Source organism: Pollachius pollachius (genome assembly GCF_949987615.1).
Source record: "Pollachius pollachius genome assembly, chromosome: 12".
NCBI classification, from domain to species: domain Eukaryota; kingdom Metazoa; phylum Chordata; class Actinopteri; order Gadiformes; family Gadidae; genus Pollachius; species Pollachius pollachius.
This window is the reverse complement of record NC_136945.1, coordinates 2,647,491-2,668,870: the sequence shown is the minus strand read 5'-3', so window position 1 is coordinate 2,668,870 and position 21,380 is coordinate 2,647,491. Positions and strand designations below refer to the sequence as shown.

General features: G+C 40.0%; 1 protein-coding gene across 1 annotated transcript; it reads right to left on the bottom strand.

The window, feature by feature from the left end:
* Window positions 1-1,621: 1,621 nt before the first annotated feature.
* itih3b.2 (inter-alpha-trypsin inhibitor heavy chain 3b, tandem duplicate 2) lies at window positions 1,622-20,247 on the bottom strand (the record flags this gene model as incomplete). Its single annotated transcript, XM_079747608.1, has 15 exons — window positions 1,622-2,813; window positions 3,045-3,174; window positions 6,450-6,607; window positions 6,740-6,861; window positions 6,974-7,153; window positions 7,579-7,760; window positions 8,244-8,354; window positions 9,179-9,347; window positions 9,722-9,838; window positions 9,951-10,079; window positions 10,221-10,328; window positions 10,447-10,609; window positions 11,444-11,548; window positions 11,636-11,796; window positions 20,176-20,247. The coding sequence occupies 15 exons, from the start codon at window positions 20,245-20,247 to the stop codon at window positions 1,622-1,624; spliced, it is 3,099 nt and encodes a 1,032-aa protein (XP_079603734.1).
* Window positions 20,248-21,380: the final 1,133 nt, after the last annotated feature.

Here is a 21,380-nt window from a genome sequence, read left to right as displayed (position 1 = left end):
GGCCCATTTAAAGTTAATCACAGGAGAAGCTTATGACACACACCATTGTGTTTTGTATAGAGAGGTTGGGTGGTCCTCTCTTAAAGAAAGGCGTGACGCACATTGGCACGTTTTTATTTAAAAAGCCCTGACCGGGAAGCTTCCCCATTATTTGACTACAATGCTGCAAATTTCAGATGGGCTTTATCAGACCCGCTCTACCGACATGCTCATGTTATATGTTCCATACGCTAGGTCTGAGCTCGGTAAAACAGCTTTTAGCTTCAGTGCCACTGACTCCTGGAACAATTTACAACTTCAAATTAAAATAAATACATTCATATCTTTTAACAAATTTAGACATATTATTTTGAATCTGCCCCACATAAACTGTAACAGTTTTGGTTCAGCAATGTTCTTCTTCTCCATCTTCGGAATGTTTTAATTGTTTTTGTCTCTTTTTAGACTGTTGTGTGTTTGTATTGTATATTGTGTATTTGTAAAACTCGACGTCATTGTAAAAAAGGGTCACCCCTCAATTGATCTTTCCAGGTTAAATAAAGGAAAATGAATTCACACCAGTGGCGGCTGGTGATCAAAAATGTTGGTGGGGCACAGTAATAGACAGGGGGTCTGGGGTTCCCCCCCCCCCCCCATAAAAAAAATTGAATTTAATAGATTTGATTTCCTGTATTTTGGTGCATTTTGGGGGTGGCCACTACCTTTTTACCTACTGTTCATTTAGATTCATAGCCTACATCCTGACTTGCAGGGCCTAGACAAGCTTACACTGCATTATTTATACAGACCTACTTTATGCAGGGGTGCAAACTCATCAGGGATGAAAAAGGTGACAAGGACCCAAACCCCCTCGCGGAATATATATATATACACACACACAATATATATATACATACACACGCATATATATATATATTGCATATGCTTCAATGTTATTCCAGTAAAACACAAATAAGTTGCGGCTATTTAGCTTGGATGGTTATCAACTTTCACAACCCCTTTAACTCGTCCTTGATTCTTTTCCGAACAAGGGAATGAGAAATGAAGCCAGTTCTTTGTTTTTTACTTCCGTTTATTAGAATTTGACATGGGTAACTCACAGAATAAACATTTGAAATACTTCCTACTTAACTCCCTTCCCATTTGGCTCCCCCCACCCCAACCCAGCATCCCTTGACAGAAACACAACCAAATATTTAAATAAACCTTTGTATACAATATTGAACTACATACAAAACTAAATAAAATACTTTTTCCGCTTTTGAGCGGTTATGTGCCTCAATTTGGCTTGCTTGTCCTCCTCCACTGCAGTCTTCCTGCTTTGCTCGCCACTGGTTGATGGCTGGCACTCAAACTCTTCCTGGCTCTCTTTTTTTTTCAACATGGCCTGTTGTCTGCGAGCCTTGTCCAATGTTCCTGCAGTGTGGATGTTCCTGCAAAGGACCTTATCGACCCTGGAGAGCTTCACATCATCTCTCTTAAACATCTGGATGGCCGTCTGACTCCTGGACCTGAGGGCATATTTGGTTGTCTGGATAGCATTGTAGGTTGCCATGCTCATTTTGGTGCTTTTGTTGGTTATTATGTCTCCCATGGCACTGAATGATGATTCTACCATGGGTCAGTGGAAAATGGAGAGAGCCCCTCGAACCACATGGTTTAGGCCTGGGTACCCGCCAGTGTCCATCACTTTTGCCCACCAGTTCACCATGTTGTCACCATCGCTGTACAGGGGAAGGGTAGAATCCACATTGAATTTCACCACTTCCAGTGGCACGTCACACTGGGGTGGCACCAAGTGGCCCATCATCCCTGGCCCTGACAGCCGCTTCAGCAGTATTCCAGTCTCTGAGTGGCCTCTTACCAATGGGTCAAGAGCAGACAGTGCCTGTAGGGTCCTGCTGTTCAGTGGCAGCTTTTTCTGCATGTAGGCTGCTGTTGACATGTATGCAGTCTTCACTGTGTCGAGAAACTGCAGCACAATCGGATGACTTGGATTTTCTGCCTTGAGTTTCTCAGCCACCGGTCCGACATAAAACTCCCTGAGAGGCAGCATTTTGTCCCTGAACTCCATCTCCATGAGCTTCTTCGGTGTGGTGTGAAGATGCTCAGCCTTGACAAAGCATGCCATGAAGTTGCTGACCACTCCAAGCTGCTTGTCATGCAGTTTGTGGACAAGGGTTTGGCTACCCTGGAACACCATCACATACTCCTTGAGGATTGGAAGGACACCAAGGTAAGCGCTCAGCTGGAGGTTAGTGTTGAGACTCTCGAACCAGACTTTCTTCACCACCCTCTCTTTTCTGTCCTTACCAACCTGTGGCATTCCTTTTTTGGAGAGATCCTGGTGGAAATAGTTGATCCTGGCCTTTGCCCGCTCACCAACACTATGGTCCTTGTAGATCTCCGGTAGGACTTCTTCGTAGAGGGTCTGGTCTGCCTTGCTAAGGAATCCATAGTAGAGCACCTTGTATGCCGGCAACATTCGGCGAGTGCTGATCCACACATCATAAGCCGACAGCCACCGATGTGCCACAAACCGTTGTGGGTTCGTTCCCTGAATGCCCATAAACTCACAGATCTCAATCAGGTATTTCGACTGGTCTGAAGCCCACTGGTGGTCTGTGTGTAGGTCAGAAAAGAGCTGCTCTAGGTGGTGGCCGAAGGGGGCAGCAAACTGTTTGGCGGCATTATGGATGTGGTGGCAAGAATCTCCATCAACATCCAAGAGGTTTTGGCAGTGCGTCCCTCTGATTCTGGTCTCCAGCCCAGACTTGCTCCCACGCATGACATTACAGGAGTCCATCATCATACTGATGAGGTTGGCAAAGGGAATGTTATGGTCATTGAAATAGGTCACCAAGGCCGTTTCCAAATATTGAGCCGTTCCCTTTAGGACTTCAATGGAGCCAAGGTGTTCAACAACCACATGCTTAAGCTCCTGATTAAAGTAGCACACAAGAATGGACAACACCTTCTTATTTGAGTTTGATGTGCTCTCATATAAATTAATTGAGAATGGTGTTGATCTGATGCGCTCATACGTCCTCTCGGAGAAGGTGTGCCCCAGGCCCTGGACCATCTTGTATGAGGCAGCAGTCCGGGACAGCTTCATGCCCGTCAAAGCTGGTTTATCCCGAGCCAGTGTCTGGGCAAGCTCAACAATGACAGGAGCTACAGATAGGGGGAGGGAATGTTCTGCAATGGTTCCAAGAACCAGTGCCTGAAAAAAAAAAATGTTAGTATTTTATATGATACCAATTGCAAAGCACATTCTTTATTAAAAAAATTATTTCCTTGTCTGCTTATCTAGGCTTAATGTAATGATCTATGACAACAACTAGCACATACTGGCTAACCAACACTCACTTCTGCATTTGCTACCCTTTCAAAGAGTGGTACTGGCACCTTCACTCTTTCCCTCATCTGCTCAGGGCCTGGCATTGAGGAGCTCTGCTGTGATGGGCCGGGCATTGATGAGCTCTGTTGTGATGGGCCAGGCATTGATGGTCCCTGCTGTGACTGGCCCTGAGTTGTTGACACTAATATGCTACGTGTGGTCATAATACCCACCACCTTTTGGGTATGTTTTTCTGTTTTACAGTGTGCCAAAAGGGCATGGGAGCCCTTGGTATAATAATTTATCTCTTTGCAGCAGAGGCTGCATCGGGCATGGCCTGGTTTGTCAATTTTTTTGAAAAATTGAGAAAGTGGAAACACATATTCTACTCCCTTCACATTGCTCTTAGAGTCTAGCTTCAGCCAGGACCAGGACCATTTGCACCTTACTCCTGCCTCTAGTTGAGCCACAGTAATGGCATCCTCCTCCTCAAAATCTCTCATTCTGAAAACAAACTGAAGTGGGAGAGTGGTGAATTTGCTAGCTAGGCTTTCAAAACAAATAAAACGTGCTTTACATTGCAATAAATAGGCATATTATAAAACAGTTAAGGTATAAAAAGGCATTTTAAATATTGGCTAGCTAACTACGTTGGCAAGCCAAAAGAAAAAAAACTAACTTGACAAGGTAACCTGCATAATTACTTATTGTATTGCATATAATATACAGATTCCTTACCGTAAAACGAGAGCAGCTTCCTTAAGTGTTGTAACGTTGTCTCGCTGGACAGCCGGCATGAAGGACCGTTGTGAACAATTTTTTCTATAATTTTGCTAACGGGACGTAACGGTGCGTTTCAACGCGTAATTCCGCCTCGTCATCATTAAACAAAAGTCATTATGAAACGCAAAAAACAAATAATGATCAAATAAAATACATATTAATATGTATCTACTGATCTGTGCTTTAAATGTCATTTTTATATGATTACAATGATCCCAAACATTTTAATAATCAATATCGCTGAATTTGACCATGTCCTGTTCATACAGAGGAGACTCGTGAGATGAGGCAGCGACAATCCCTCATACACTGGGTTGAGCGCATGCCTTTTGCTTTCTCATTGTTTGTCATCCCTGAAATATTCGTATTTTATTTTACAATTTATATTTGTATTTTATTATGTCGTTTGTATCCATAGAATAGGTAGTGTATTTCACGTATGTGTAGAAGCTAGTTAGACATAAAACCACAGAGAAAAAGCATGGAAGGCATACCTAACCTCTGCCTCACTGAAGGGGGCTGGCGAGAGCCTGGAAAATGGACTTCCCTTCCAGTGAAGGTATAAATAATGGGACACAAATGCCAGGGCTAAAAGGTTTGCTTCAAACGACGGAACATAAAATAACTCGATCGACTCTTCACATTGAAAGACAAACTGCTTTGAAAATATTTGGAACCTCAAGAATAGATTTGACTCTGGACGAACGGAATAAATATTAGCAAGGGGAGGTAGGGGGCTTCTCACCCCTCATTCGCTAACATTACATCGATATCAGAGTAAGCCTTTGCTCCGTTGATTTTCCATTATTTATTTTAGGTTTTTTTTTTTAATGTGAAGGTATGGTAGGTACATTTAACGTTGTTTTCTCGCTTAGATTTTTCAAAGGTTCCTGAGAAATAGACACTGTACTATCCGATAACACCGTTATTGTAACCAGCAAAAATGGTTGTGATTTGCGATGCGTATGTCAGCTAACTGTCTGACATTAGCACGTTAGCCTACGTTAGAAAGCCTGACTCCCTTGTTTTTGAAGCGTACCAACGTCACTCCTGTCTAGTACGGCATCAAGGCAGCTACAGACCCGAAGATGACATGATTACACGGGTTGGCCAAACGAACAAGCTTGGAATAAATATTTATGACAGCTTGCGTTCGCCGATTACTTGGACGCCCTCCCCCCCCCCCCCCCCGAAATATTTTTATTGCAGATCTCCATGAATCACACAAATGACCTTTTTCGGAACAAAAACGGCGAATTTCGCCGAAAGGTTACAAGTTTGCATCCCTGTTTACGGCCATTCCACCAGCCATGGCTATCTGACCCATTGTGTTTATTCTGATATTGAGACAAATCATGATCACTGTCCTATAGCGTCCATTTTTTGTGAGTCTCAATATCTACTTCAAATGCAGTTAGAAATATGGGACAGTTACTTCATTTTGTTTATATGCTACAGGCCGAAAGACTAAATTCATATGTAACCTACTTGCTCCTTTTAAGTATAACATTGTTTGGGGAGTCCAATTCCTCCACTGAAAAGGGTGGAAAGTGCTTACAACTCTCTGCTAGTTAGCGATCTATCTCTTCTCTACATGTAGTTGTGTTGCGCGAATGCTGCTGAGGGAGGTAGCCTATTTGACTGATTCGCTGAATTGTGGTGGTAACAAAAAGAAAAGCGATACCATTGGCCTGGGGCGTACACTGGTGCGACCCGAGGGCGATTTTTAAAAATGGCGCAACATTTTGAGGAGAGAATCTGCGGGTTGGAGAGAGGTGCCATGCCACCGCCGCCTAGGCCTAAACCTTTTGCACCTTTTTTTTTGCAGATTTCGGATGACACAAAGCAAAATCATCTCCTCTACAGATGCCATGTTTGCGATTGTCGATGCCGGTAATTTGGGACACGAGAGTCACTGCTGAAACCGGACGGAGGTATGAAGGGTAGTCCCGGAGACAACGTTTGGTACGGATGGACGAGTTTCGTCCGGATCCGGAGGTTTGAATCGGCCTTTACACTACCTGCTCTAAATGCCGAAAAAAATCGTCATTTTGCGTCATTTAAAGCAGAAAGTGTTAGAGGTAGATACGGATTCCTCCCGTTTAGGAGAAAATTATGGAATGAGGCACGACCATTCAAAAATATGACTGGGTTTCTAACGATACAAAGCATCTACATGTTTTTCTAACATGTAGATACAAAGCTTAATGCAAATGGGTGAAGTTTCCCTTTAAAACAATAAACAATGCACATGGGTTAAAATAAACCTTACCATCATAATCCCTAGAGACAGCACTACTTAAAAATCGTCCTCGAGGCGATGAACGCTTTTCTCCTTCCTTGGGTTTATGGAGCACTTGTGTGTTCTCTCCGGGAGGCTTTGTCACCACCATGGAGGTGTGTGGAGTCACAAAGCGGTACTTCAGAGACAGTTCAAGCACCTCCTGTTTGGCCCGTTCCTTTTCCTCACCATCTAGCTGTAACCTAGATTCATAATGTCAGACACGGTGTGAAATATCTCTTTATACAAACATGTTCTTATTAAAAGCTGTTAGAGATCACTCAAAATGTTTCAGTTTGAAAAAATGTATTCTATGAGACACTGGACATACATACTCTTTATCCAGGAGCTGCTTTACTGTCAGGTAGGCCCAAAGCCTTCTGGTGTTACTCTCTGACATAGATGCTGTCATTAAATTACTGGAATTTGTTTCAGAAAATTCCACACGTATGTTTCCCTGGGTGACAGACGGAACACATTTTGATAAACTGTGTGCATCATTAAAATAAAAAACATCTGGTTTATTTTATATGTAAACCAAACTAGCAAAATATGACACACACTCTTACCGAGATGGCTACAACCCGTGGAGAGAATGTTTCAATATTGTTGTCGGTGATCTGGCCAGCGACAACAATCTCAGAGCCGTTATAATACTGGCTGAAATTAGTCTGTGTGAGATTAGCCCCGCCTTCATAGATCATCATCACGTTGGTTAACAGAGGAGTAGCCACCTCTGCATAGAAACCCTGTGGAGGTAATATAACTATATAATAGGTGTGGACACGCAAACGTGTTGAGGTTGAGGAGGAAGACATTTGTGAACGTTTTTTGTCCAACACTGCAGTTCATCTTCTTCATAATTGTATTTCGATTGATAACTTCATAATTATATTTAGATTGATAACTTCATAATTGTGTTTAGATTGATGATAGTAATTGTATTCAGATGGATGATAACCTCATTATTGTATTTAGAATTATGATATCTTCATAATTGTATTCAGATGGATGATATCTTCATGATTGTATCTAGATGATGATAATAATTGTATTCAGATGGATGATAATTCATAATTGTATTTGATTGATGATAACTTCATAATTACATGCTGATGGGTTATAATAATTCAGTGTGTAGAGTGTGTAATGACATGAGTTGTTTCTGTTTCACCTTCAGCTGAAGATCAGCATCAGTGTCATCGTAGATGCGTCGCGCTACTCCGCTGTTTTCCAAGGACATTTTCTCCAGGAATTCAAAATTGACATCGTGACCAAAACCAAGACAGTACAATGGAAACTTCTTATTGATGGCCCGTATCACATTCTTCTGTATTTTTACAGGATTTGTTTCCCCTGCAATGAAAAACCAGTGGTTGGGTCTTACTAGTGGTTGAGTCTTATACTAGTTCTTACTGGTTTTTAGTTCTTTCTAGCAGTTGGGACTTATACGAGTGTTTAGTTCTTACTATTGGTTAAATCTTAAGGCTGGGCCTTATACTAATGATTAGTTCTTAATATTGGTTAAGTCTTACTAGGGGCTGGGTATTATACTAGTGATTAGCTCTTGCTAGTAGTTAAGTCTTACTAGGGGTTGGGTCTATACTAGTGATTAGTTCTTACTAGTGGTTCAGTCTTACTAGTGGTTGGGTCGTACCACGGGTTTGGTCTTACTCATAAGGTCCTGCTAGTTGTTGGTTCTTACTTTGTCTTACCAGTTGTCATCATACCTTGTCTTACTCGTAAGGTCTAACTGTGTCTTACCAGTGGTAGGGTCTTTCTAATGGTTTGGTCTTACTCGTAAGGTCTTACTAGTTGTTAGGTCTTACTGTGTCTTACCAGTGGTTGGGTCTCCATCGGTGAGCAGAATAAGAATAGATGCTGAACCATCTCGGGGGTTTTGATTTAGCATTTTTGCACCTTCCAACAAGGCAGAATTAATGTTCGTAGCTAAAATGACAAAAAGAGTGACCATTAAGAGTAGAATAGGATGATATGTCATGTTCCATAGTCTTTATAGATATATAGTGTTGGAGGCATTGCGCTACAAAGGGACACATCATATAACTAAGATTAAGTAGTTTTGCAATTCAAGCAATCCGTTAGTATTTTTTTTTACATTTTCAGAAAAGCATCTTTCACTATAAAATAACAGATGCATTGCCACTGTTTCTGTTTCTTTCCTACTGTTCGAGGGTACCTGTGAAATGTGCATGTGAAGCTCAGCTAGCACAATGCTATTTAGGATACAGTAGTGTAGACACATAGCGCACTGCCTGCTGCCTTATATTTCAACAAGATTACTGTGTTTTTTGCAGGAAGAGGAATGTTGAAAGGAGCTTGTAAAAAAACAGTCAATACTTTGCCGCATGCAAAAATCCAGCAAAGTGTGATTTGAAATATCCCTTTGCAGTAAGCTCAGTTTACCCTCCTGGACAATTTAGCTTATACTCAGCGACAAACACAGTCATATTGGTGAGTGGTGAACGCTGTTTTAACCAATGGGAAAGAAATCACAAAGGGTGTTTTATTATTGGTAACAAAAAGTGAAGATTTTCTTTTTTCCAGTGGGTAACTCATTAATGTTACTTCTAAGTGTACCATTACCAAACACTGCATATATATGTGTGTGCGTGCGTGTGCATATATGTATCTATAGATAGATATTTACTGTACATAAATAATGTACATATAACCCTAACCCTATATGTATATATATATATATATATATATATATATATATATATATTTCGCTTTCATGTTAATACACTCACATCCGCCATCTTCGATTCTTCGTGCAAACTCTTTTGCAATACCAACATTGTATTCGTTAGCCTGGACAAGTTCCCTCTTCCATGGATGGACGGCGTGGTTGAAAGTGATCAAACCAAAATAGTCATCCGTCGCCAGGTCTGCAAGGATATGAACTAATGCAGCACGAGTCTGAGCAAAGGTAAAAGGAGGACAGTAAAGCAGTCATGTGAAAATCTGCAAGGTGCTTACGACACCATCAAAAATCTTCACATTAAAGCTATTTCAAACTATTGAATATAATCATACTCTCACACAGACACACAAGTAATAGTTTGAGATGTTTTAACCTTTTACCAATGTGTGGCCTATGGATTGCACATAATGTGGTCCTTAGAAACTGGATGACAGCCATCTGTGGTTTCCATTACTAACAGGTTCACACAACATTTAATCATTCTCAATATGTCATTATCGGAATAATAAACTGGATGTTTACCATTTTTCTTTTGACAAATCCAATGTTAGCATTGCTAAATAGCAGTACCTCATCGGGGTAACCTTACTTGGCGCATCTTCCTGCCATGCATTGAGCCACTTTGATCGATGATGAAGATGACGTTCTTTGGAATGCGGGCCAATCCAGTTGGAGCAAAGTGATGGACAAAAAACCCGTCCGATTCCTTGGAGGCGGTGGGAAGAAGGTGTGGTCATTAAAAGGTGGATGAAGGCTTCTTAGATGGGATTTTCTGATACAATAGTTGGTGAATGGTGCTCTCTTCACTGGGACTGTACCTTGAGGTGTCCCAGGGTGTCATCCCTGAAGACATCATAAACAATTACCAGATCTCCGTTCAAACCGTCATCTCCACAGGCTCCGCAAACGGTCTGCTGCTCCACTGTTGGGTGGAAATGGACATCCAACTGAAACAGAAAGGTCAGCACAGATCTGATTAGGGGACTGAGATCGTCAAGAATATTCTTCTGCAATGTTCATCTGAAATAAGGTATTTATTTTGTGTTTGTATACGTGTTGCAGTGCATTCGGTGCAGATTATTTTGTACCTGATTTTGACTTTCTGCGGCACTGATGGTAGCAAGATTAGGGTTGTTTAATCCTCCTTTAACCTCTGAGAACACTATGTCTGGTTGTTCATAGATGCTAACATCAATCTTCCAGAGACAAAGAGATACAGACACTTGTCCATGTCAAGGCCACATAAAAGCAATTTGACAGTACTGCATTTGTAATACGTATTACTAATTTGTATAAAAAACCATGACAGCGTACCTTGAAATCATTGACCAGCTGCATGGGCCGAGCATAGATCTGGAGCTCATACCGGCCGAGCCTCCTCTTCAGCAGCTCCTCATGGGTGAGCTCGAAGGTCACTTTTTGGTGAGCAGCCACAGTGACAGAGGTCGTAAATTCCTCGAGGGATCTCCCAACAGAACTGCAGGCAAGATTATTCATTATGGAAACATAATAGAGAACACCTGATAATCATTGTTTTAAAGGGGGGTTCCCCAAAAGGTTTGCTGAAGAAAAATGTGAGAAAAGAATGACAATATAAATTTTGTGAAATATCGACAAAGTCATATCACAAGACAACGTTTCTCCCAAAATTGTTCAATTGTGATGTCCATGGATAGATAATACATTTAACCATATTGGTAACCCTTCCCTTTTCAGTCCCTTCATTTCTAAGTACTTACCTGCTAAATATATGGCAAATTATATTATATTATTGGGCAATTACGACCAGTACATCAGAGGTAAATACAGAGAAACTACAGCTGAAAGAAAAACGTCCACTATCATCCATCAACTCAACAAAAAACTAAGTAATTGCAATTGTTTTAGGTTGGTAATAACTCAGATATAATTGCATACTTCCTTGGAAATTAGCCAAACAATTCTTAGAAGCACCTCCTCTATTACACTTCAATTCATGTTACAATGTAGTTATAAAATGATAATGTTGGAAACAGCCCAAGTTTAATTATACAGAAATTAAGATTACGATTAATTATTTTTCTTAAATAGTCATTGTTCATTAGACGTTCCTTAGAAACAATTAAACTGTTTTTACTTAAGTAAGAAATTAGATCAATACTATCCTGGTATGCCAACATTATTGGTATGCCAATAATGTTGGCATACCAGATCCCTAATGCTGACATAATTTTGACAAACCTCAATTTGCACTAACCTGATGTTATATAATGTATGTAGACCTACCTGAACTATAATGTCTGTAGACACCTGATATACAATGTAGACCTACCTGACGAGCCCAGCGCTCTGACCACGGGACACTGCCTCGCTGTACTGCTGCTGAGCCTCTTCCTTGGCCTTTACCACTCCGTCGTACATCTGACCCTCGATCGACCTGGAGAACACCAATATTGTTTGAACTGCACAAAGTCTGAAGGAAATTTGAAATACACGATTCAAGGTGAATTTGATAGCCAGTCACATTTTGAATTGACTAATGAAGGCATTCTTTGGAATCTTGACGTTGAATTCTATTTCCGTTGGCTGGTCCCTGCGATTGACCACGCGGCTGGTGATGATAGTGATGGCATAGCCGTCGGTCACTGTGGAGTTGATATGGTATTTGTAGATGTCCCAGTCCTCCTGAACAGGTATGGAAAACACATATCATTCAACAAAGCAATATAAATGCACTGATTCAGTGCTTTTACATGACGCTCAAGAAAATCAAATTATTGGCGTAGTCCGACTATGATTGGATTATTAAGATGCATGTACACACCTTAGTCTGACTAAAATCGAATCGAATCAGAATACTCATAGTCAGATTAAGACAGCTAGATTATTCGATTGATAGTTGCATTAAGCGTGCATGTATTGTATACATTTAATTAGATTGGATCAGATTCTGTGTTCTGCACATAATCGACATCTTTTCCCGGGGCCGTGAGCTGGAAGTATAAGGAGAAGATACTCGTGTTGTTGTCGTAGAGGCCCGGGGATATTCTTTTTTTGCATAGGAAGTTGGAGGAAAGGCTGTTCGAATTCTATAAATTCTTAGGAAAGTAGCCTCGATGCATCCTTAACCCTCCATTAGAATAGGTTACCCCTGAGCAACCTTTACGAAAGGAAAGGAGATAGTGGTATCCCATAATCCTTTATGGCGGCAATATTTAGGCCCAATCTCGTTTCTTTGCTCTACAAAAATCTCCACCTTAACCCTACCCCTACTCCTTACCCTACCCCATAGCCCAAACCCCGCAACCATACCCCTACAAAATGGGACAACAACCCTTCAAGACCAAATTACAGTACGTCATTAGTAGTCGTTGACGGGGTTTTGATCTTTATTTAAAAAAAATTGATACAATATCTATCTCTAGAATTTTACTTTATAGTTTGAATGTCTTAGGAATGTAACATTACCCACATGGAAAAGCACGGTATGATTAGATAAGAATATTATTCATGCTCACAATCTGTTAGAAACTGCAGAAACTTTATTTTGGATCAAACATTATACAAGATCAACAGAATATATAAAACCAGAATAAACATAAGACTTGAGGTGGTAAGCCATACATGTAAAAAATAAATATTAGGGGTGTAACTATTCACCGATACTAATCGGTATCCGGTTGGATTAACACAGATGCGACTACATTGATACCTGGGCCCCTGAATCAATTTAAAATTAGGGTTGGGCATCGTTTGAATTTGAGTGATTCCGGTTCCAATTTCGATTCCTCGTTTCGATTCCGGTTCCTAACGATTCTCGATTCCGATTCTCTTAAGAGGCAGGGTCAAAAAAGTTTACATGTTAAATGAGCTAGCTAACCAGAGGTCTTTCTGGATGAAATACTCTAAACTTATCCATGAATTTTAATTCTATGAAATTTTTACTTTTTATGAACTTCATTTTGAAATTCTCACAGGGCTGTTTTCAACTATTATATAAATATCAAATCTATGAAATGATTATAAATGTTATGAATTTTCTTTTCACAGATATATACTTTTCACAAGATAGTTTAATTCATTTTTGAAAACTTCACATTTAGACATCCTGCAGGTACTTAAACATGTAACTGAGCTCCCACTGATGGGCTAACCTGGTGCAGTATATCGAACAAACAAAGAGGAGCAACTTGTACAACCTAGCCCAGATTAGCAGCAGGTACAGTATAAAATCAGAAACAGTTCTTGTTGAGGAAAATGATCATATCTGCCTTCTCATGCAGTATGCGTGAGCGTTCTGGACAGTGCGGTGCTAGGGTGAGAGTCGGATCCGGAGGATGAAGCAACGGAGGAAGGCCGGCACAGCGCGTCAAAGACGGGGCACGCTGTTATCTCTACACCATGACCCCGGAGATGTTTAATCATGTTGGTTGTACACCCTCCTTTGCACGATATAATCATTTTGCAAGTGTTGCACCGAGCCGACTTGTCATTTATTTTCAGTGTTGGGCAAGTTACTTTAAATTAGTAACTTAGTTACAGTTACTAGTTACTTCTTTCAAAAGTAACTCAGTTACTTTAAGTTACTCGTTACTTTCAAAGTAACTAGTTACTAGGGAAAGTAACTTTTTTTTTCTAAATTATCTTATTGTGTTAATGTGGCAAAGGACCTCCCTAACTGGATAGCTAGGGAGGCTGCCAGTCCTCTGGCTTGCTTACACGTAAGTCCTATCCTGCCACAAGCGCAATGCGCCATAGTGACCTGAACGTGCCATAGCAGTGTAGTAGTGTGAGTGCAAATAAATGAAATATTTACATTGTTTCCAACTGTTTCCAACCATCTACAAATGCACACACATTATTTTGGGGTTGATGTGGCATAGTGTTCGACAAAACAACTGTAAAATTTGATCATTGTACCCAGTATCACTACGATGAAGCAGTGGATCAACAAAACACAACATACAGTATGTTTTGAAACTTTCATAGGCATATTTACCGTAGCCATTGAAACAGGTACAAAGTATAGTTTTGGCAGTGCAAAAATTAAACTGTGCCTCAGACCATTTAGCAACTGTAGGAATCAATAGTGGAAAACTGATACAATAGATGTTTTCAATGTAAACACAGTGAGGTTTATCCGTTCTTTGTAAGTTAACCTTAACTCAAAACAGCTAAACTCCACCAACTGGAGACCTCATCATCAATAATGATGGGCAAACTTAAAAGTATTTTCAGCCTCACAAAGAGAAACTAAATAAATAAAAAGTACTTTCAGCCTCACAAACATAGTTAATGTTTGACAAAAATAATATTTCCTCCACTCTGGCCGTTTAGATAAATAAAACAACTGATGAAATCAATAATGGTGGATAAATTGCTTTAGTAGTCTATGTTAGTATGTCTATGTCTATATCAGTCTTTGTCCATACATCTCCATCATTTGTTTAGCTGTGTCTGGGTTATAGACTGTGCAACAGGCTTTGTAAAATCAAGCTTTTGTTGTTTGGCTGGAGTGGCTTCTCCTTCAGCGTCGGCGGAGCTGACGTTAGCAGCAGCATCACCTGTGTTACCTTCAGGGTCTTTTTCAACTAGCTTGGTAGATGCCTGTTGTTTCTGAAGATGTTTCATCAGATTAGAATTGCTAGTTTTTGATGTGGCTAGAGTTGTCGAACCTCCACAAAGATGACAGGTCACCAAAATATTCCTTATGTCTTTTACTGTCAGAAAGGAAAAATAATGTGCATATTTCCATGAGAAAAATACGCCTGGACCGTCGTCGATTGCCGCTGTCACACCAAATTTGTACCGGGTGCCAAATTTGTACCGGGTACGTAATCCATACCTAATCTATTCCAAACCTGCCTGGCAACAGATGATCGCGGACGATCGCGTCGATTGACGTAGGAAGGTTCAAGAGCATTCGCGAAGTCGTTCATTGAGTTCAAGAACATTCGCGAAGTCGTTCATTGAGCGCGACAAGACAGATAGCCCTAACTTTACAAATTACATTTATTAGCGTTCCTAACTTTATATTTGTATTGCATTTCATTGTTTAATCGAATTTAGCTATTAACCTCTGTGTTTAATGTGTAGTAAACCGAGTGTTTAACGTTCTCATGTTTAACCTGGTCCTAGTAATGTTCTTGAACTCAATGAACGACTTCGCGAATGTTCTTGAACCTTCCTACGTCAATCGACGCGATCGTCCGCGATCATCTGTTGCCAGGCAGGTTTGGAATGGATTACGTATGGATTACGTACCCGGTACAAATTTGGCACCCGGTACAAATTTGGTGTGACACCGCCATTGTTTTAGTTCATTTACTTGCGCGTCGCTGCGTCACGTGACTCACGTCCGCGTCACGTCCACCACGGAAACTGTATTCCTAGGTTATGCACGTGAAGTATTGAGTAACGAGTTTAAATCGCAGTAACGATAACGCGTTACTGATTTTGACAAAGTAATTAGTTACAGTGCTCGTTACCGCAAAAGTAACGTAGTTACTGTAATGCGTTACATAATAACGCGTTAGTCCCAACACTGTTTATTTTATTAAAGTTAAGCAACACTTTCGAGCGCCGCCGCACAGTTTCCATGTTTACGCGAGCATAAACAGTTTCGCGGCTTCTCCGGAAGCTTCTTCTTCGTTAGTTTTCGGCGGCTTCTTCTTCCGGTCGGCGGACGGGGCATCGAAACTAGGAATCTAAATTTTAAAATTTGAACGATTCCAGGAGAACCGGAATGTAAGTCCCGGTTCCAATCGATGCTCGATGCTCGATGCCCAACCCTATTTAAAATGACCAAGTATCTGTCGATGCACCGATTTAAATGTTTTGAATCGGTTGAGTGAGCTTTAGCCTGATATCAAGACAGCATTGTCCACTCATTTCATTTCATTTACGGATCCGGAAAATGAAACTTAAGGAAGCGAGCGGATCCTCGTGTGTGTTTGTGTATATTTGTTCCCTGCGTCTCACGAGCAGGGAACAACCGGAGTTATGAGTGTGTGAATAACAGCCATATGTGCGAAAACGGTGAAACAATTTTCAGTGCACCAGCAAATCTGAAATCAAATGCGTGGAAGTCCTTAAGGTCTTGCCTCTGACAAAAAATTGTGTAGGACAGCAATCAAGTCTATAAATAAACAAATAATTAGACATGTAGTTCTAAATTTATAAATGTCTTCCATTTTTTCCCCATGCCATAAAGAAATAAATATAAAAACCTAAGATTCCATGGTCCCTTTACCATATATATATTTGAAAGTAGGCAATGTTTCTTTTACAGAAGGCTTATTTTAATTAATAGAAAATGTATGTGTTAACGTTAAACGATATCTCATCAAATCGCATCGGATTGTTCCATATTACAGTTTTTCTCAGTCGCTTTGATACATTTCTCAGATCAGAATTGAAATTCTCAAAACGACCTGTTCAATCTTCACATCATTGTGTCACTTGTGCACATCTAAAAAGCAGTTTCTCATTTCTTTGAACAAGTTGCAAATGCTTTGGTACATTCATGCAAATTATGTACAATTCTCTGCTCTTTTCCTACATTAATGTAGGTCTAATTAATCAAAATGTATTGTAATGGGTCTCTATTGAATAGTCTCACCCCCACAACATTTAGGCATTAGTTCATTGCATAGTTGTGCATGACTAAGCAATTTGACTGTCTTATCCGTACACAATGACACAAGGACTTGTCATTGTGATGGCACTTGCATGTTTATTAACACAGATATTCAACCTAGAGTCCCTAGAACATGGAACATGGAACATGGAACATCATTGTCCCATTTTGTTGAACAAAATCGGACATGGGCCCGGCGGCTCCCCGAACGCGGGCAGCCCGACGGAGGCAGCCCAATATGGAAAGCAATAAAACAATAAAGCCCGATATGGAAACCGGCCGGTTTCTCTGCTCCCGGCGTTTGGTGGTTGTGCTTGTTGTAAAGAAAATGCCTATCTAACATTCAAACGGCATAATGATAATGCGATGGTCATCGTCATTTATTAAGTGATTATTCACATAGAAAACACTTACATTTCTGGTTTTCGATCCTGTCATATCTTTTCGCCAGCCATCTTGCCTAGGATTTTTCTTGATTTTCCATTTTCTAGCAAGGTATTGTGGGAGCAGGTCACAACTGGAGCATTCTCAGTTTCTTTGAGTGTGCTCATCGAAAATCTCAATTACGAGGGCATGTTAGCCCTTACCCCTTACCCTACCTTAAATTGGCTTTCGAGACACGGCTCCACTGTGTCCCGAAAGCCATAGGGTAAGGCTGAGATTTTGCTTGGAGCAATGAAACGGGATTCATAAAGTAACATGCCAAGCATGGTGCTTTAAGAAACAAGTTTACTCAATGCGAAGATGCATGAGAGACGCGGTAAAGCAGAAGAAGAAGATAAGAGAAGAAAATACAAATGATAATAATGGATACCAATTCCAGAAACATTATTTGAATCTAAATGAATTATTTTATTGCTGGTTATTAAGCACACAGTATTAACCGTCAGAAAATAAAAGGCCAACTTCACATTTAAGAAAGACTACTGGGGGCAGTTAGCCTGGCTAACGCCAGACCTCATCTCAATCTACATTGAGATGAGGTCTGGGAACCACACATTCATTTTCTCGTATTTGAGGCGTGGTATACGATTGCCCGGAGCCGTTAATTGGGCACTATGAATGTCTATCATATGAGCCTGTACGTAACTCATAGCCAATCAAAGCCTGTTGGTAGCAAGGAAAGACATCCTTCTTGGTAATGAAAGAGTTTAATGCCGAAAGTTGCTATTTTTTCAAAATGAACTTGCGTTCTAAACTACTTAGAACACTATCTAAGGCTGCATCGAAAGGTAACGCGTCTGTTGCCATTTTGGATCCGTACACTACAAGCTTCGGTGTGTTGCATAGACGTCGTCATCGTCTTGCCGTCCCTCCCCGTTCTGTGATTGGTTCCCTATCTCAGGCGAAAATCGGATCCATGGAAACCAGGCTGCCTAGCAGCGTGAAATGAAAGCGCGCAAGGCAGCATGGGTATACCCAGTCTAGGGGGCAGTTAATTTCAACATCAACATAAATTGAGCGTCTTTTTTTCACATGTGAATTGGGATTCAAGTGGCCTAGAATTTTCCCGTTGGCCAAGTCCGACCTATGTGATTCTCACTGTTGGCGACAACCTGATTGAAATCAATAGGACAAGAACGCATGGATCAAAGGAGCGCTTGTTGTAGTCCAACTTCGGAAAACTGTAGTTTCACTCCAGAGACGCTAGAGGTCAGCAATACTTGCCGTCGCGCAAAGACGTTGGTTAGGAAAAGTCGAATCATTGACCTAATAAAGAAGAGTTAAATTCATTTTAAACAGTGATGTTTAAAATGAAGCACCTTTTCATTCCTCCTTGACCCGATGACGTTTTCCACAAAGGTAAAGGAAAGGAGGCATAAAGGTTAGGAAATTTGACTTCGTAGAGGCCCCATCTTTCTTGAATGCCGCCGGTGGCTCTATTAGTTGAAATGGGTACAGCGCCACCTATCGTACCGGGGCATGACATGCTTCGGCTAATGAATTGATTTTTTCAGCGCCATGCATACTCGGACAATTGCAGTTGTCCGATTGAGGAGCATAGTCGAACTATGGCTTTAATCGGATTAAGATGTGCATGTAAACGCAGTGATTCAGTACGTTTGCATGCACAGCTTAATCCGTTGATTCCCGGTTTCACTAGATTAGTTCTAACATCATTATTTTTTTAACTGCCATAGTTGTGGTTAGTGGTAAACAGTTGCCTTGGGAGACCATTCCAATCTTTCAAGTTCACTTTCTATTTCCCAGTGTAGATCAGTCTGGCCTCAAGCCCGATGAAAGCATCTCCCAAAAATTACTAGAGTGATAATACGAACCAGCCCTGTTGGGAGGGTTTTTCAGTTCATCAGTCAGTTCATCCAAATGAAGAACATATCAGCAACTGGAATTGCTGTCCAGCCAAAGCCAGACTGGGTTAGTGTTTAACAAGTGTTGGACAGAACGGGGCTGTTCATTTGCCAAGAGGATTGAGTAATGCAAAGACTTAGGTATCAAATGGAACAAATATTCCATATTAATTAATTGTGTTTTATAACCCTTACCTTTAAAGACCTGTGAATAGGTTGATTCCAACTCTAACCCTAATATGACCTCAGGAAGCTATATGAGCTTCATAACCTATATAATAGCACCATCAATTGTGCTTATCTAACATAATATCAGTTGTACTGATATTATTGATTTTAAAGTTTGAAGTCCAGCAGCTACTCTGCAGTTGCTGATGTTTGTCAAAGTGCCATAGTTCATAATGTTGTAATTTGGTAGAATAATCAGAGATAGAGCCGAACTAGAGAAACATCAGGTAATAATACTGGCTAGTATTTCTATTTTCTGCTACCTTTTACTTCTGTACTACATCTCAGAGGCAAATATTGTTATTTCTACCCCTTTACATTTATCTGACACCTTTAGTTACTTTGCAGATTCATATTAGATATAGAAAATATAATCATACATCATTTATTTAACGATTAAGCATTTTGCTATATATATAAATGAGCTCCAACCTTTCAAGATGCAACATTAAAGTGATTAACACATTAATGCATCAATAAATTGATTCATTATAAACAATAATGAATCCAATAAAACAATAAATGTTATTCTTAAATGGGTCATACTGCATAATGAGTACTTTTAATTTTGTTCCTAAAGTATATTTGATGCTTATACTTTTGTTCATTCATGTACATTTCCTTTTACTAACAGAGTATTCCTACAGTGCAGGATTGACTTAAGAAGCACTTAATGCAAGGTAAAGTACTTGATATTAGTACTGGATATTATAATATATATTACCTTATATAATATATAATATAATATCGAATCATATAATAACCTCATATAATACGATTTAATGAGATACAATTGTAGATCATATTATATATCATAATGTAATATAGTATGATATAATTTCAAATCAGATCATATTATATGACAGATATGATAATATTAAATCCTACCTTGTTTGGTAGTGTGTAGACGACTGCCAGCATCAGCCCAAGTAGGGCGAGCTGTACCACTATCTTTCCCATTTTGTCGTAATACAGGTTTAACTAGGTAATGCACAGCACTTTTATTCTCAGTCATGATGCAATGTTTGATTTTCATCGACAAGCCTGCAGTAAACTGGGCCAAACACATGCCCAAAAGACACACACACACACACACACACACACACACACACACACACACACACACACACACACACACACACACACACACACACACACACACAAAACAAATATTGTTTGTTCCGTGGAGAACATACAACCACGCAAAAACCATGACTCACGTCCATCATATTGAAAACCCAACAGCCCAATACAGTTTGAATGGAAACCAAATGGAAGCATTAGTTTGTAAATGTGTATTATGTATTCATCTAATGGTATGAGATGAATTAATCACAACGGGGAAACAAACACATCAATTTGGGGGTAATAGGGTTAGTGTCTGTTGTGTGACCTGTCCGTGTATTGCTGAAATAACCCTTTTGTAAGCAAAATAACACGTTTGCATTGAACGGAACAGAAATATAAACTGTTCTAGTTTTTATGTGTGCAAAATGCTTTTCAGAGCGAGAGAATCACTTTTTGACCAACAACGTGATTCTGACCTTTCAATGTTGATATTGCTCAAAATTAATGGACTTCACTTCCAAATGGTCGTGTATTGCTTAAATAACCCTTTTGTAAGCAAATTAACACGTTTGCATTGAACGGAATAGAAATATCAACTGTTCTACTTTTTATGTGTGCAAAATGCTTTTCAGAGCGACAGAATCACTTTTTGACCAACAACGTGATTCTGACCTTACAATGTTGATATTGCTAAAAACTAATGGAATTCAATTCCAAATGGTCGTGTATTGCTTAAATAACCCTTTTGTAAGCAAAATAACACGTTTGCATTGAACGGAACAGAAATTTCAACTGTTCTACTTTTTATGTGTGCAAAATGCTTTTCAGAGCGACAGATTCACTTTTTGACCAAAAACGTGATTCTGACCTTACAATTTTGATATTGCTAAAAACAAATGGAATTCACTTCCAAATGGTGGTTTAGGCTGAAATCACCCATTTGTAAGCATAATAACATGTTTGCATTGAACGGAACAGAAATATCAACTGTTCTCGTTTTTATGTGTGCAAAATGCTTCTCAGAG